This window comes from Solanum pennellii, chromosome 8 (assembly GCF_001406875.1).
Source record: "Solanum pennellii chromosome 8, SPENNV200".
NCBI lineage: Eukaryota > Viridiplantae > Streptophyta > Magnoliopsida > Solanales > Solanaceae > Solanum > Solanum pennellii.
The window spans coordinates 64,478,802-64,495,145 of record NC_028644.1 but is presented as its reverse complement, the minus strand read 5'-3'; the positions used below and the strand labels follow the sequence as shown (position 1 = coordinate 64,495,145).

General features: G+C 29.5%; 2 protein-coding genes across 5 annotated transcripts; one reads left to right on the top strand and one right to left on the bottom strand.

The window, feature by feature from the left end:
* Positions 1-773: 773 nt before the first annotated feature.
* LOC107026996 (probable xyloglucan endotransglucosylase/hydrolase protein 30) lies at positions 774-5,067 on the top strand. Its single transcript, XM_015228149.2, has 4 exons — positions 774-1,207; positions 1,289-1,389; positions 2,420-2,628; positions 4,298-5,067. The coding sequence occupies exons 1-4, from the start codon at positions 979-981 to the stop codon at positions 4,875-4,877; spliced, it is 1,119 nt and encodes a 372-aa protein (XP_015083635.1). The 5' UTR covers positions 774-978; the 3' UTR covers positions 4,878-5,067.
* LOC114078481 (G-type lectin S-receptor-like serine/threonine-protein kinase CES101) lies at positions 4,896-6,969 on the bottom strand. Of its 4 annotated transcripts, none has more exons than XM_027919423.1 (4): positions 6,069-6,969; positions 5,732-5,982; positions 5,463-5,613; positions 4,896-5,365 (listed from the first exon to the last, which is right to left on the bottom strand). In XM_027919423.1, the coding sequence occupies exons 1-3, from the start codon at positions 6,393-6,395 to the stop codon at positions 5,484-5,486; spliced, it is 708 nt and encodes a 235-aa protein (XP_027775224.1). In that variant the 5' UTR covers positions 6,396-6,969; the 3' UTR covers positions 4,896-5,365; positions 5,463-5,483. The 4 variants fall into 4 exon arrangements, with proteins under 4 accessions (XP_027775224.1, XP_027775223.1, XP_027775222.1 ...); XM_027919422.1 differs by having other exon boundaries at positions 5,269-5,613; positions 6,069-6,587; positions 6,663-6,968; XM_027919421.1 differs by having other exon boundaries at positions 5,269-5,613; positions 6,069-6,968.
* Between the last annotated feature and the right edge of the window lie 9,375 nt (positions 6,970-16,344).

Here is a 16,344-nt window from a genome sequence, read left to right as displayed (position 1 = left end):
AATCTCAATTATTATAACCGTCTGTCTGAGTTGTCCATTTGCGTATATCTGCTTTTCCTATTAGGGAAGCTACATACGTCACCTACATGCAATAGTTTTCGAATTTCAGTTATATTATGCTAAGCATATTAAAATAGTAATTAATTAACTTCTTATGTAGTATATACGAGATTACACTCTAATTTTCATGACCATATTTAAATTTGATATTTTGATTGATATGTATGGAGGAGTTATCTATTATCTTAAATTAATTTAACCTAATAATAACATTATCTTATAAGACTTACAATATAATGAACTTAATATAACTCGCCTAATTGGGACCAAAACTCGATTTTAATTTTATAATCCTTTTAGACATAAAAGAATTTATTTTTTTTTGAAAACATTATCTTCTATTTCTATTTAAGTTATAAATAGTCATAATAGGAGTATATCATTTTCATCAAACTTGCAATATTACATTCCAATTCAATTCAATTATGTTTTGGTTATCAAATAGAACTTTCTTTCATATTACTCCACCATCCCAAAAAAGTATGATCCTATCAAAAATTAAGTCTAATAAAAAAAGTTAATAAGTACATAAATTAGTGTAGTTTATTAAATTTATCAAATATTTATCGAACTTTTCTTTAAGAACAAGAGTATAATTGGAAAAACATGTCGATTTTTATTTTATTTCCTTTTTATAAAAATATATCACGTGGCAATCTAGTAAATAAACCCAACTACGAGGACTATTCTATATTCCACCCCTCAAAACCGTAACCTGCCAAATCTCTCTGTTTCCTCCTCTCTTTCTTCATGGCTGCATATTCCGTTACCATTTTTGCGAATCGAAGAATCCAAAAGAAGAAGAAAATGAGAAGATTACAAAATTTTGTATAATTAAGAGAGAAGAAGAGAAAAAATCTAACGTATATATATGTATATATAGTAAAAAATTTCTATACAGAATTACAAAAAAAAATCATGGATTATCGAGTTCTTTCATCTGTATCAAAATCAATAACACCTTTCTCTCTCCTTTTATTACTGTACATTTTTCCGGCGGCTGAGACGGCGGCGAACATGACGTATAAGGCGTTTAATCTGCCGACGATTACTTTCGAAGAAGGATATTCCCCTCTTTTTAGTGATTTCAATATTGAACGATCTCCTGATGATCGAAGTTTTCGTCTCCTCCTTAATAAATTCTCAGGTAATTTCAATTAATTCAACTTTTGAAATTTATCGTGAATTTCACTGAATATGTTATTATTACGTGAATTGTCAATTGCAGGATCGGGTGTCATTTCAACAGAATATTACAATTATGGATTTTTCAGTGCTCGTATAAAGTTGCCGGCCATATATACGGCCGGCATCGTTGTCGCATTTTATGTAAGTATGTAACAAATAATTAATATATGCATTTCTTTTATATCTGTGTGTTTTTTATCAATGAATATACATAAAATATTTTTTTAAAAGCCTGATTTTGACCACCTATTTTTGTCATTATATTATATGCATGTACAATTATAAGAGTTATACTGCATCACTGTTCATTGGAATTTAAAATAAGTGATGTACATGGTATACAATTCGTCGAAGCAATCACTAATACTTATAACTAGCTAGTCCTATATATGTACGTAATGCAGAATATTTCATGCATCGTAAAAGTTGTACGGAGGTAGGTTTTAGTATATACGTAAGACAAAACTTAAAACTTCGTATCTTAGTTAAGAGGGAAAAAGGACAAACAAACCCTTGAAATATCGTAAATGGTATGCAGATACCCTCCGTCGTACTTTTGGGACATTGATGTCCCTGCTGTTCAAAACCTAGAGCATATATGCCCTTCACTCTAACGTAAGAATAAATAAGGATACGTGGCGCGATCTTATCCGTCGATAAATGTCGAATCGATCATAAGATTGTGACACGTGTATGTCCATTAGTATAAAGGGCGTATGTGTTCTAGTTTTCGAACGGCATGGGTACCAATATCCCAGAAGTATGACGGAGGGTATTTACATACCATTTACGATAGTTTGGGGGTATATTTATTTTTTTTCCTTGTTAAGAAATTCATTAAATATGTATAAAAAATAAATTCAGAACTCAGTTACTAACATTCACTACAACAAAAATGACCATTAGCGGCATTTAATTCTTAATTGCCGCTAAATATGTATTTTTAGCGGCAATTGTCACTCTTTACATATGTCCCTAAAGCCTTTAGCGACATTGGTTGTAATGACACTTAACTAATGCCAGTAAAGATGTTAACACTATTTATTAATATCAATATTTAATGCCGCTAAAAATTATCTTTGTTATAGTGATTTGAGATCGTTGACCATGTCTGTTTGTTGGAAGATGTTGTGTTTTTTCATTTAATGAGTTCATATATGGATATATGTAGACATCAAATGCAGATACATTTGAGAAGAATCATGATGAGTTAGATATTGAGTTTTTGGGGAATGTGAATGGTCAACCATGGAGGTTTCAGACTAACATGTATGGAAATGGCAGTGTTAGCCGTGGTAGAGAAGAGAGGTATAGAATGTGGTTTGATCCAAGCAAGGACTTTCATCAGTACAGCATTCTTTGGACACCAAAAAACATCATGTAAGTTGCCAAATTATATTCCTTTCTCTTGCTCTTCGATTATTATCAGTTTCAATACTTTTATCGCGTATTATTTTCTAGTAATACTATTTCTGGCCGACTAATTTGGATTCCCATAGCAAATTTATTTGGTCACCTATTGCTTTTGTTGAATAAGATAATGATTATCAATATGCGTTGTAGTGCAGTGATAAGATTGTTTCATTCTTAATTAGAGGTTTTGAATTCAAGCCTCGAGTATGAAGAAAATTCTAATAGAAACTCTAATGTAGACTCCAATATCGAATGAAAAAAAAGAAGATAAATTAAATATACAATCAAAACATCCTTGTAATGTTCATTCATATTAAAAAAAATAGTTGTTTTAACTAACTAATGAAAAATTTACAAAGAGTCTCAATAACACCCTTTGGACGAGGGTTATGACGTTCATTCATATAAAAAATTGTTTTACCTATCTAACTAATGAAAAAAAATTCAAACAAAGAGTCTTAATATAACACCCTTTGGACGAGAGTACGTTGTTCTATCACTGATTAAATGGGGTTATTCTTTTCATCTCTTATATATATATATAAGAGATTTAAAAATAAGTGATCATAGAAGATTATTTTCTCGAGAGAATGAAAGTGAAAATAAATTGAGGAGAGACGAAAATTAAAAATAAATAGAGAAAATGAAGTACCATTGGAAAAGGGAAGAGAAAAATGTTGATTTGCTCATTAATTAATTAATCTGAATAGCTAATCTTTATTAAAGGGATATAAAGTTCTAATTGCGTGATTTATGTTATGCAACTGTTACTTTTTCCTTTTTCTAGAAAAAATCTTAAAGCTGAAATACTGGCGTGATTGGCTGTTCTCCTAATGACATTTGCACTATGAAAAGAAAGGTCAATAATCATGACTTTGAACTTAATTATTACTTAATAAGTATCTGAAGCAACATATATAAATTGTCTTAAAGTGACCTACAAGACACGAATTCGAATCATGGATGCACTTTTTTTAATCCTACGTGAACACAAAATACTTTGTGTATCGGACCATCATGTTTTGTTCTTAATTATCAACAAGTTTTTAGGTTACATTGCCACTATATTTTTGCCATCAAGCTTATTAATATGTGTTACCATCAAGTTTTGTTTGTACTCTATAAATTAATGAGTACAGTAAATAAAGGACCACATAAGTAGTAAATATCAATGTCTTCTAGGTTTTGTACGAGGAAATGATCTCTTGTGTCTACTAACTAGTATATCATCGAATAAAGTGATCATACTAAAGTTCACAAAATAAATTTGTGAACATTTTCCCTAAAACTTGAAGATAGTATTTCTATTTTAGGTTCATAAGATATGTTGAAATAGTCGCGTTATAATTATTTAATGATTGAAATTATACTAATATATATCGAAAGTGTGATGATTTTACACTCATGAGTGTAATTTTACCGGTTGCAACATAATATTGTCTGCTATATTTTCAAGTTATAAGCAGTTACCAATCTTTATGTCGCTCTAACTTAAAATGCTTCCGCGCACCTGTGTTGGATCCTCAATAATGCACTACCTTTAGAGAATATCACGTTCCATCAGCAGTTTTGAAGAGTTCGTGCAACATAGGACTATAGTTATAGAAGTTTTGATTTTGTTTCCTTTCTTTTACAGATTTTACATTGATGAAACACCACTTAGAGAAATAAATCGCCATCCAGCAATGGGAGGTGACTTTCCAGCAAAACCAATGGCTTTATATGCCACAATTTGGGATGCATCTTCTTGGGCTACAAATGGTGGCAAAGCTAAAGTGGACTATAAATATGAACCTTTTGCAACAGAGCTTAAAGACTTAGTTCTTGAAGGATGCATAGTAGATCCATCTGAGCAAATTCCATCAACAAATTGCACTGACAGGAATGCTAAATTACTTGCTCAAGATTACTCTAACATCACGCCCGAAAGGCGAAACAACATGAAATTTTTTAGGGAAAGATACATGTACTATTCTTATTGTTATGATAACCTTAGGTACCCTGTGCCACCACCAGAATGTGTGATTGTTCAGTCTGAAAGAGACTTGTTTAGGGACAGTGGAAGGCTTAGGCAGAAGATGAAGTTTGGTGGGAGCCACAGCCATACACAAAGCCACCGGAAACACCGCCCTGGACGGAGCTCTAGGCGGCGGAATAAGGTGGCTGGCGGTGCATCAAAATCTGGCCGACGAGGTTCTGCTGCTGCTGCAATGTGATAAGTTGTATAACTAAGGTATACAAGGTGAATATTATGGTTTGTAAAAAGTATATTACACTCCTATTGTTGGTGATGTACCAAAGAGATTAGTATACATACACATTAGTGGTATAAATATCAATGTGGTGGTTGGGTGAAGAGTAAAAACCATATCCATTAATTTTTATGAGCAATGGTTTTCTTGGTTTCTTCACTATGTATATTGGCACTTCATATCATCCAAGCAATGTTATGATGAATGGTTGCTTGGTTTTCGCAGCTATTTGTCACTTTCACCCCGAGCTGTAGAACTAATGAGTCTGATCAATACAGTCCAGTCATTTTTCCTATCTCTTCGTACTTCTTCTTCCTATATTACGTGCTTTTATTATATTTGCAATGAAATAGACTTGCTAGAAAGTTTCCAGTATTATGACTCCAAAGCTGAAGACATCAGACTTGATTGAGAAAGTTCCTTCCATGGCGAACTCGGGAGCCATTTAACCACTGTGCAGAGGATAGAAAACATTTTTTACTCAGCAAGTATGAACAAGTACACATGTTCCATAGATTTATATCGAAGAGATGACTAGGCTTAACTCACTATGTTCCAACAACCCGCCAGTCACTGCCTCCGTCTCATTCTGTTTAAATTTCTTGCTGAACTAAAATCAGCTATCTTAGGATTCATGTTTTCATCCAAAAGCACATTACTGGCTTTTAGATCTCTATGTATCACTCTCATTCTTGAGTATCTGAGAAGATAGAGCAATTCCTTCAATAATTGCAAACCGTTTCTGCCAATCCGGTAGCTCCATTCTTGCTGGATATGTTAAAGAGAAAGCATTTCACATCAAAATTTTAAAAAGTCACCTGAAAGTTGAGTCTTTTTTTTTTTGGAATAGTAACAGACCAAAGAGGAAGAAGTTCAAGCTCTTGTTAGGCATGTACTCATATATCAACATTCTCTCATCTCCGTCAATACAACATCCTAGAACTCGAACTAGATTTGTAGGCTGAACTCTGGCTATTAGTATGAGTTCATTCTTGAACTCCACAAGCCCTTGTCCTGAGGTTCTTGAAAGTCTCTTGACTGCCATCTCTCGCCCATCTGGAAAATTTCCCTGTCATCCATTTTTACAGTTGATTCGTTATGTAGTGAGAGTACTGAGCAAATTTCTGAGCTACAGATAACATAGTACAAATATACCTTATAAACAGGCCAAAAACCGCCCTCTCCGAGCATCTTTTCACTCGAGAAGTTGTTTTTTTTGGCTTCCAATATGAATCCAAAGCTAAATATCTTCAAATCTTGTACTTCCCTTCCATCTTCTTCTTTCAGATTTGCATTGTTGAAGCTGTCTACTGCTGTCAACTCGCGTATATATGCTTCCTCCTTTCTTTTCTCATCTATGTAAGAAGAGTATGTAGTCCAATTCTGCATTGTGGTGAGGTTATAACCAAGCTTCATACCAGGCAAAAGACAATTGGTAGGATGATCAAAGCTTTGCCATAAAGTCAGTGTTTCGAGTCTCATCCTGAACCACAAAATTCCCTGAATCTTGAAGCCTAGCTACTAAACTTCCTGTCAATAAAGGAGTGGCAATATTCACTATGGTCTTCCCTCCACTAGTTATTTTCGATGTTCCGTTTATGGTGAGCAACCCTGAGTTGATCAATAGAGGTGTATTTGGATTAGCTATCCATACTTTCCTCTCTCGTCGATCGCCTGCATACCATATTCCAAGATAAGTTTTATTTGTTTGTGGGATTGAGAAAAATCTTAACTTGAATTTTCACCCACCTTCTGAATCAAGTACTTGTGAGAATGATCAAGTTCATCACCAGGCTTCAATGAGGTTATTGCAGCTATAGATGGAATGTTAAAAAGTACTCCTCTACTTTACTAACTGAACTAACAAACATACATAATCAACCACTATGAGTATATGACTCTTGATTAAAAAGATCCAGAGAAGTATTTAAAACACTTTCAACTTGGCAAGAATTTAGGAGAAGTAGGAGAGTGATGTTTACACTGTCAATAGTTTAGGAATGAAACGAATAATTTATGTGAAATGTAGGGATATTTTTTAATACTTTCTCTCTTTAAAATATTTTTTTAATGGGTTTATAAAAAAAATCATTGGGTTATTGGTTCAGTATCGATTTTTTACTATTGGGTTTTTGGGTAAATCGGTAACCTAATAAGACGGTAATAATTTATTATTTTACCCTTCCTAATTATTAAATATTAATAATTTAATACAATTAGACACTATAACTATATCAAATTATTAGTACTCTAGCAAATTCACACTAGGCCGTTTTACTAGTTTTTACTATGTACTCAAAACCTAAAGATTAAAGTAAGGGGTTCACAATTGAAGCTATTTGATTTTAGTTTTAGTTTTAGTTTAAGTCTTGTTGGACTAGTTTATTTTACTTTTAGTTTGTAATTGTAGGTTGTAGTATTTGCAAATTTGTAAAGGTCCGTAATTTGATTAACATAAAAAATTGGTATAGTACATAAATGTGCCCTTTTAACTTGGTTTCAAATCACATTTATGTCCTTCAACTTTTGATGTGCACAAATAGACACTTAAACTTGTATAAAGTTGAATAAATAGACACACATGTCCTACATGTCATTTTTTGTCCTACGTGGTGTTCTACGTGTATTGTGCCATGTAGGACTCATGTGTTTATTTATTTAAAAGTTGGATAGTTAAAGTGTTTGTTTGTGCATTATGAAAGTTGGAGGTCGAAGTTAAAATTTGAACCCAAGTTTAGGGTCCAATATATGTATTATGCCTAAAAAATTTCATATATACTATGTTTTAGTGATAACATGTAATTATAGTCATCCTACTATATTTTCTCTTATTGATGTAATTTTTCATTATCTTTCTTGTTTCACTATATCAAAACATTTACAGAAATGATAAGACATGTAATATTTTACAGATATTTTCTTATTGGATAAATCGAAAACCGAACTGATAATGATAAAAAAATCGATAAACCGAAAATCGATAAAGTATATCTTATTGGTTTGTTATTGGTTTAGCATATTTAAAAATTAAAAACCGATAAACGAACCAATAATACATAAAACCGAACTGAACTGAACGATGCACACCCCTAGTTAAATTCCTTTTTTGTGATTATTTGGGCAAAAATATCACATGTCATCAATTCATTGACTACTTTTTGTTTTTACTCATAATTCATTGTTTAAGCATTATTTTGGGGACAAATGTCAAATGTATTGCTTATTCAACACTTCACATGTCATTTCCGAGGGTAACACATATATTTGCTTACTAGTTCTCAGAACGTGCATTGCACGTTTGTCCCATACAATTATTAGATAGAAAATATTGAAATTAAAAATATTAGTTTTATCAATTTATATTTTACTCACTAAATAAAACTCATAATAATCGAATAGTACATTGACCATCAAGCAAGAAATATGAAAAAATAATGAAATTACTACAAATTCTAATAATATGAATATATCTATATGATTTATCCTTAATAGTTTCTAATTACGCTCCATATCAGTATATACACAAATATATAGCTACTTAAAGAAATTATATCAGTAAGGAAAGTATAAAAGAAAAAAATATTATAAAAGAACATTTAAAAACGAATATAAAAGTCATATATTAGTAATTTCAGAAGCACTGATAAAAATAGACTTATAACATTTAAAATTTCACAGAAGATTAAATTAAAAGTATAAATCGATAAAGAGTACAAAAGAATTAAATATATAAGAACAAATATAACATTCATATCCTTCTTAAGACTTTAATTATAATAATATATATTGTAAAAAGAAATACATAAGGAGTAGAGTTCTTGATCCCGTAACAAAAAAAAATCATCTAAAATGATAAAGATAAAACTATGATATAAAATATCATTCAAATTAGGATCAAACAAATATTAATATTTAAAACAAAAAAGAACATGACATTGCCTAATGATTCACATCAACAAGAGGCAAGTGGTAAAGAAAAAATATTTTTTCATGATACAAATATATAGCTAAAGATTTACGGGATAAGATAAAAAGGTGAAGAGTTGTTTAAGTTAATTTTCAGAAGTTAGTGATCTTAGGCATGGGGGAGAGGAAAGTTGATTGTTTTTACTAATAATTCAATACATTTAATTATACTAATTATCGAGAAAAGATGACAAATATAATCCATTTAACCACACTAATTATAGAGAAAGAATAGAGAATTTTTATCAAAAAAAAAAGTAATTCCTAACAATTTTCTATGAAATATTTTTGTATTTCAAAGTTTGACTTTACACCTTCTTATTTTTAGTATTTAGTATAATATAATATATTTTAATTATTGCTTAGTATCTAAATAATTAGAATTTGAACCATAGTGTCTAGCTGCATGTATTTAAATATGATTATTTAATATTAAATTAATTATATATTAATATTTAATTTAGTTAAGAAATAAAATAAGAACAAAATGATAATTTAATTTTTAAGATAGGAGGTTCCCACTTATAATAATACTAGACAGTGAAAATTGTGTTGCGGTCGCGTAAGTAAAATATGAGTTGAGTTATTTTCCTCTTTCACATGGACTGAGTCGTAATCACGTGGAGTAACTGACCTGGTAAGATTCTTATTTCCTAATATATATATTACTTCCCCATTCCTGTATATATTTTTGAACTCTAAGAACTTGGTTTATGTGATTTCAATGAGACTTTTCGAAATTATACTTTTGAGTAAGTGATTTTGACTCCAACCCTTCATTATTCATTTATAATTTCAATAGTCTCACAGTACGTGCGTTGCACGGGTGTATCGCATCATATCGTATACAATATTATAAAATAGAAGTAATATAATTACTAAACTAAAGCTTTGTCGTAAATAATTATAATTAAAAGAGTATAGGACAAGTGGTTATATATGTTTAATACAAATTATCATAGAGTTGCTCAATTTTTAGATCAAAATGACAAAATTATCATTGATACTTTTCAAAATACATTCTATGTTTAAATTAGGGAAGATAATAACATTTTTTTAGTAGTATAATTTTTTACTTTACATAATTATATAAAAAAGTTTAAGAAAATACATAGAAATAAATATCAATATAAAAAAGGTCACCGGAGGCTTTCTTCTTGACGTTACGCCGAAAAAGCTCAATTTGAAAGGTTAGGAGTTTAGTTCTGGCTAGTACTGCCGAGGAGTGATTCCTCTTAATGGAAAGTCTGAGTTCGACCATAAATGATGGACATCATTTAAGTACAATTTTTCTCTTAAATATCCATATTTGAAATTTAATATGTGCATGATACTAATGATCATGATTACTATAAATATTTCAATATTCTATCTTTATAAGAAATATATCTTTTGAATAAACTATTACTCAACTAATATTTGAATAAGTCTATCATAGAGAGATAATTTTACATGGACTGAGTCGTGATCACGTGGAGTAACTGACCTGGTAAGATTCTTATTTCCTAATATATATATATTACTTCCCCATTCCTCTATATATTTTTGAACTCTAAGAACTTGGTTTATGTGATTTCAATGAGACTTTTAGAAATTATACTTTTGAGTAAGTGATTTTGACTCCAACCCTTCATTATTCATTTATTATTTCACTACTCTCACGGCACGTGCGTTGCTCGTGTGTATCGCATCATATCGTATACAATATTGTAAAATAGAAGTAATATAATTACTAGATTAAAGTTGTCGTAAATAATTATAATTGAAAGAATATAGGACAAGTGGTTATAAATGTTTAATACAAATTATCATAGAGTTGCTCAATTTTTAGATCAAAATGACAAAATATCATTGATACTTTTCAAAATAAATACATTTTATGTTTAAATTTTGGAAGATGATGACATTTTTTTAGTAGTATAATTTTTTACTTCACTTAATTATATAAAAAAGTTTAAGAAAATATAAAGAAATAAATGTCAATATAAAAAAGGTCACCGGAGGCTTTCTTCTTGACGTTATGCCGAAAAAGCTCAATTGAAAGGTTAGGAGTTTAGTTCTGGCTAGAACTGCCGAGGAGTGATTCCTCTTAATGGAAAGTCTGAGTTCGACCATAAATGATGTACATCATTTTAAGTACAATTTTTTTCTTAAATATCCATATTTGAAATTTAATATGTGCATGATACTAATGATCACGATTACTATAAATATTTCAATATTCTATCTTTATAAGAAATATATCTTTTGAATAAACTATTACTCAACTAATATTTGAGTAAGTCTATCATAGAGAGATAATTTTACATGGACTGAGTCGTGATCACGTGGAGTAACTGACCTGGTAAGATTCTTATTCCTAATATATATATATTACTTCCCCATTCCTCTATATATTTTTGAACTCTAAGAACTTGGTTTATGTGATTTCAATGAGACTTTTCGACATTATACTTTTGAGTAAGTGATTTTGACTCCAACCCTTCATTATTCATTTATTATTTCACTAGTCTCACGGCACGTGCGTTGGACGTGTGTATCGCATCATATCGTATATAATATTGTAAAATAGAAGTAATATAATTACTAAATTAAAGTTGTCGTAAATAATTATAATTGAAAGATTATAGGACAAGTGGTTATAAATGTTTAATACAAATTATCGTAGAGTTGCTCAATTTTTAAATCAAAATGACAAAATACCATTGATACTTTTCAAAATAAATACATTCTATGTTTAAATTTGGGAAGATAATGACATTTTTTTAGTAGTATAATCTTTTACTTCACTTAATTATATAAAAATGTTTAAGAAAATATATAGAAATAAATATCAATATAAAAAAGGTCATCGGAGGCTTTCTTCTTGACGTTACGCCGGAAAGCTCAATTTGAAAGGTTCGGAGTTTAGTTCTGGCTAGTATTGCCGAGGAGCGATTCCTCTTTATGGAAAGTCTGAGTTCGACCATAAATGATGGACATCATTTAAGTAAATTTTTTCTCTTAAATATCCATATTTGAAATTTAATATGTGCATGATACTAATGATCACGATTATTATAAATATTTCAATATTCTATCTTTATAAGAAATATATCTTTTGAATAAACTATTACTCAACTAATATTTGAGTAAGTCTATCATAGAAAGATAATTTTACATGGACTGAGTCGTGATCACGTGGAGTAACTGACCTGGTAAGATTCTTATTTCCTAATATATATATATTACTTCCCCATTCCTCTATATATTTTTGAACTCTAAGAACTTGGTTTATGTGATTTCAATGAGACTTTTCGACATTATACTTTTGAGTAAGTGATTTTGACTCCAACCCTTCATTATTCATTTATTATTTCACTAGTCTCACGGCACGTGCATTGAACGTGTGTATCGCATCATATCGTATATAATATTGTAAAATAGAAGTAATATAATTACTAAATTAAAGTTGTCGTAAATAATTATAATTGAAAGAATATAGGACAAGTGGTTATAAATGTTTAATACAAATTATCATAGAGTTGCTCAATTTTTAGATCAAAATGACAAAATATCATTGATACTTTTCAAAATAAATACATTCTATATTTAAATTTGGGAAGATAATGACATTTTTTTAGTAGTATAATTTTTTACTTCACTTAATTATATAAAAAAGTTTAAGAAAATATATAGAAATAAATATCAATATAAAAAGGTCATCGGAGGCTTTCTTCTTGACGTTACGCCGGAAAATCTCAATTTGAAAGGGTAGGAGTTTAGTTCTGGCTAGTACTGCCGAGGAGCGATTCCTCTTTATGGAAAGTCTGAGTTCGACCATAAATGATGGACACCTTTTAAGTACAATTTTTTTCTTAAATATCCATATTTGAAATTTAATATGTGCATGATACTAATGATCACGATTACTATAAATATTTCAATATTCTATCTTTATAAGAAATATATCTTTTGAATAAACTATTACTCAACTAATATTTGAGTAAGTCTATCATAGAGAGATAATTTTACATGGACTGAGTCGTGATCACGTGGAGTAACTGACCTGGTAAGATTCTTATTCCTAATATATATATATTACTTCCCCATTCCTCTATATATTTTTGAACTCTAAGAACTTGGTTTATGTGATTTCAATGAGACTTTTCGACATTATACTTTTGAGTAAGTGATTTTGACTCCAACCCTTCATTATTCATTTATTATTTCGCTAGTCTCACGGCACGTGCGTTGAACGTGTGTAACGCATCATATCGTAAACAATATTGTAAAATAGAAGTAATATAATTACTAAATTAAAGTTGTCGTAAATAATTATAATTGAAAGAATATAGGACAAGTGGTTATAAATGTTTAATACAAATTATCGTAGAGTTGCTCAATTTTTAGATCAAAATGACAAAATATCATTGATATTTTTCAAAATAAATACATTCTATGTTTAAATTTGGGAAGATAATGACATTTTTTTAGTAGTATAATTTTTTACTTCACTTAATTATATAAAAAAGTTTAAGAAAATATATAGAAATAAATATCAATATAAAAAGGTCATCAGAGGCTTTCTTCTTGACGTTACGCCGGAAAATCTCAATTTGAAAGGTTAGGAGTTTAGTTCTGGCTAGTACTGCCGAGGAGCGGTTCCTCTTTATGGAAAGTCTGAGTTCGACCATAAATGATGGACATCATTTAAGAACAATTTTTCTCTTAAATATCCATATTTGAAATTTAATATGTGCATGATACTAATGATCACGATTACTATAAATATTTCAATATTCTATCTTTATAAGAAATATATCATTTGAATAAACAATTACTCAACTAATATTTGAGTAAGTCTATCATAGAGAGATAATTTAAGATGGACTGAGTCGTGATCACGTGGAGTAACTGAACTGGTAAGATTCTTATTCCTAATATATATATATTACTTCCCCATTCCTCTATATATTTTTGAACTCTAAGAACTTGGTTTATGTGATTTCAATGAGACTTTTCGACATTATACTTTTGAGTAAGTGATTTTGACTCCAACCCTTCATTATTCATTTATTATTTCACTAGTCTCACGGCACGTGCGTTGAACGTGTGTATCGCATCATATCGTATACAATATTGTAAAATAGAAGTAATAATAATTACGAAAAATGTTTAATACAAATTATCATAGAGTTGCTCAATTTTAGATCAAAATGACAAAATATTATTGATACTTTTCAAAATAAATACATTCTATGTTTAAATTTGGGAAGATAATGACATTTTTTTAGTAGTATAATTTTTACTTCACTTAATTATATAAAAAAGTTTAAGAAAATATATAGAAATAAATATCAATATAAAAAAGGTCATCGGAGGCTCTCTTCTTGACGTTACGCCGGAAAATCTCAATTTGAAAGGTTAGGAGTTTAGTTCTGGCTAGTACTGCCGAGGAGCGATTCCTCTTTATGGAAAGTCTGAGTTCGACCATAAATGATGGACACCATTTAAGTACAATTTTTCTCTTAAATATCCATATTTGAAATTTAATATGTGCATGACACTAATGATCACGGTTACCATAAATATTTCAATATTCTATCTTTATAAGAAATATATCTTTTGAATAAACTATTACTCAACTAATATTTGAGTAAGTCTATCATAGAGAGATAATTTTACAAAAAAAAATGTACTTCCGTAGTGAATGTCAACATTGTTATAAGTAGAATTTTGTAGAGACAGAATATATAACCGAAAATTAGTTCTAAAGAAAATTAGGAGATTATAGTAAAATGTTGTTGTAACAAATTATAATCAAATAGAGATTTGAGTGTACGTCAAATATTTAATTTGACAAATTATTTGTTTTAGTAGCATAATTTAATTTTGATATATGAACAACATAATCTATTGTGAAAAATATTACATATCTTTACGTTCTACCTTATCTTTGCAAAATTGAAGTCTTTTTTTTTTGTGTGTCACATGCATATCATATAGGTTTTGTCAAATGAAGTATCAAGTATCTTAATTATAAATATTGTATGGTTATAAAATAAACAATAAAATTTTCAATAAAAAATAACATATGAATGAACTTCTAAGTATTATTTATAGAATTTTTAATTTGATTTAAGATAATTTTATGATCAACCACATTTGTCTAATTTATTTTTTTATGGCTAGCAAGGAGTGTATCGTACGACATAACATATCATTTTCTCAAGTTTTAAATGAACAAAAAATATTATAGGAAATTTATGCATAAAAAAATTCATACTCAATATAAATATAAAAAAGAACAAATATATTGAACAATTCATAGCCAATGAAAAATGAAGACGAAAATATATGTTCATGCTATATTCACTCTAGTGATTTATTTTTTGAAATCTCAATGAATCATAAAAATAAAAAATAGAAAAACACATATGAAATATCTTACCGCAATCATGTTCCCTTTTTTGTATTTTTTTATTACTATTGTCTTGATCAATTACTTCTTTTAGGAAAAATAATCCACGATGTATGTATTCGTCAATTTCCACGATGTTATAACCCGTCAAAAAAGTTTCAACCCTTCAAAAAAAGTCACAATTCATAGCAAAATTCACAATCCTTTAATGCGAAAAAGTATCTATATTTAATATAATATAAGTAATAAAAATAAAAATAAATTGATTGTGTATTTTTTACTTTGGGGTATTATAGTATATCAACATTCATTTCTGGGAGTACATGCTAGTACTAGTTTCTGAGCACGTGCTTCGCACGTGTGTTTCATGTGAATTTTTATAAATACGTTAGAATGACTCATGGAAATATATATATGTAAATTGTAATGAATAATAAAAATGTAACAATTACAAAATAAGAATAAAGACATGCGGTAATAAAACATTCATCGAAAACTAGAAGTCTAATAGATAAAAAAAAGAAGACAATAAGAAACAAATTTAAGAAAAAATACAATGTAGACATTATTCTTATAACACTGATGTATGTATAGATGAAAAATAAGTAGAAAATTAGTACATAAATCTCTGAGTTCTTATCGACTCCTTCCATATCCGATCAAACTTCAAGAGTTTTCTTCATCTACTTTAACTATAGAATAAAAATAATAGCCTAATAGTCTTGGCAGGGGTTTCATGAGATAAAGTATTTAAAAATGAACGAAAACTAAGATGTGAAAAATTAGTGTCAACTTCGGGGGCTGCTGATGGGTTCGACCTTCCTTTTAATACATAAATTGATACTTCAACTCAATATCTAAAGCAGGCCCCTATGCCAGATTGCATCTAAATCGTGTATGAACTCATGACATGAAGTCTACATCCATCCTTGCATCCAGTTGTAGGGAAAATAAGATTAAATTTGAGGTGGTCCAGAACATTATACCTCCTGGACTGGACCTAAAATGATTATGAAATGTCTGTTGTTATATGTTGTTCCTAAGGACTAGCAAAATCGAAAC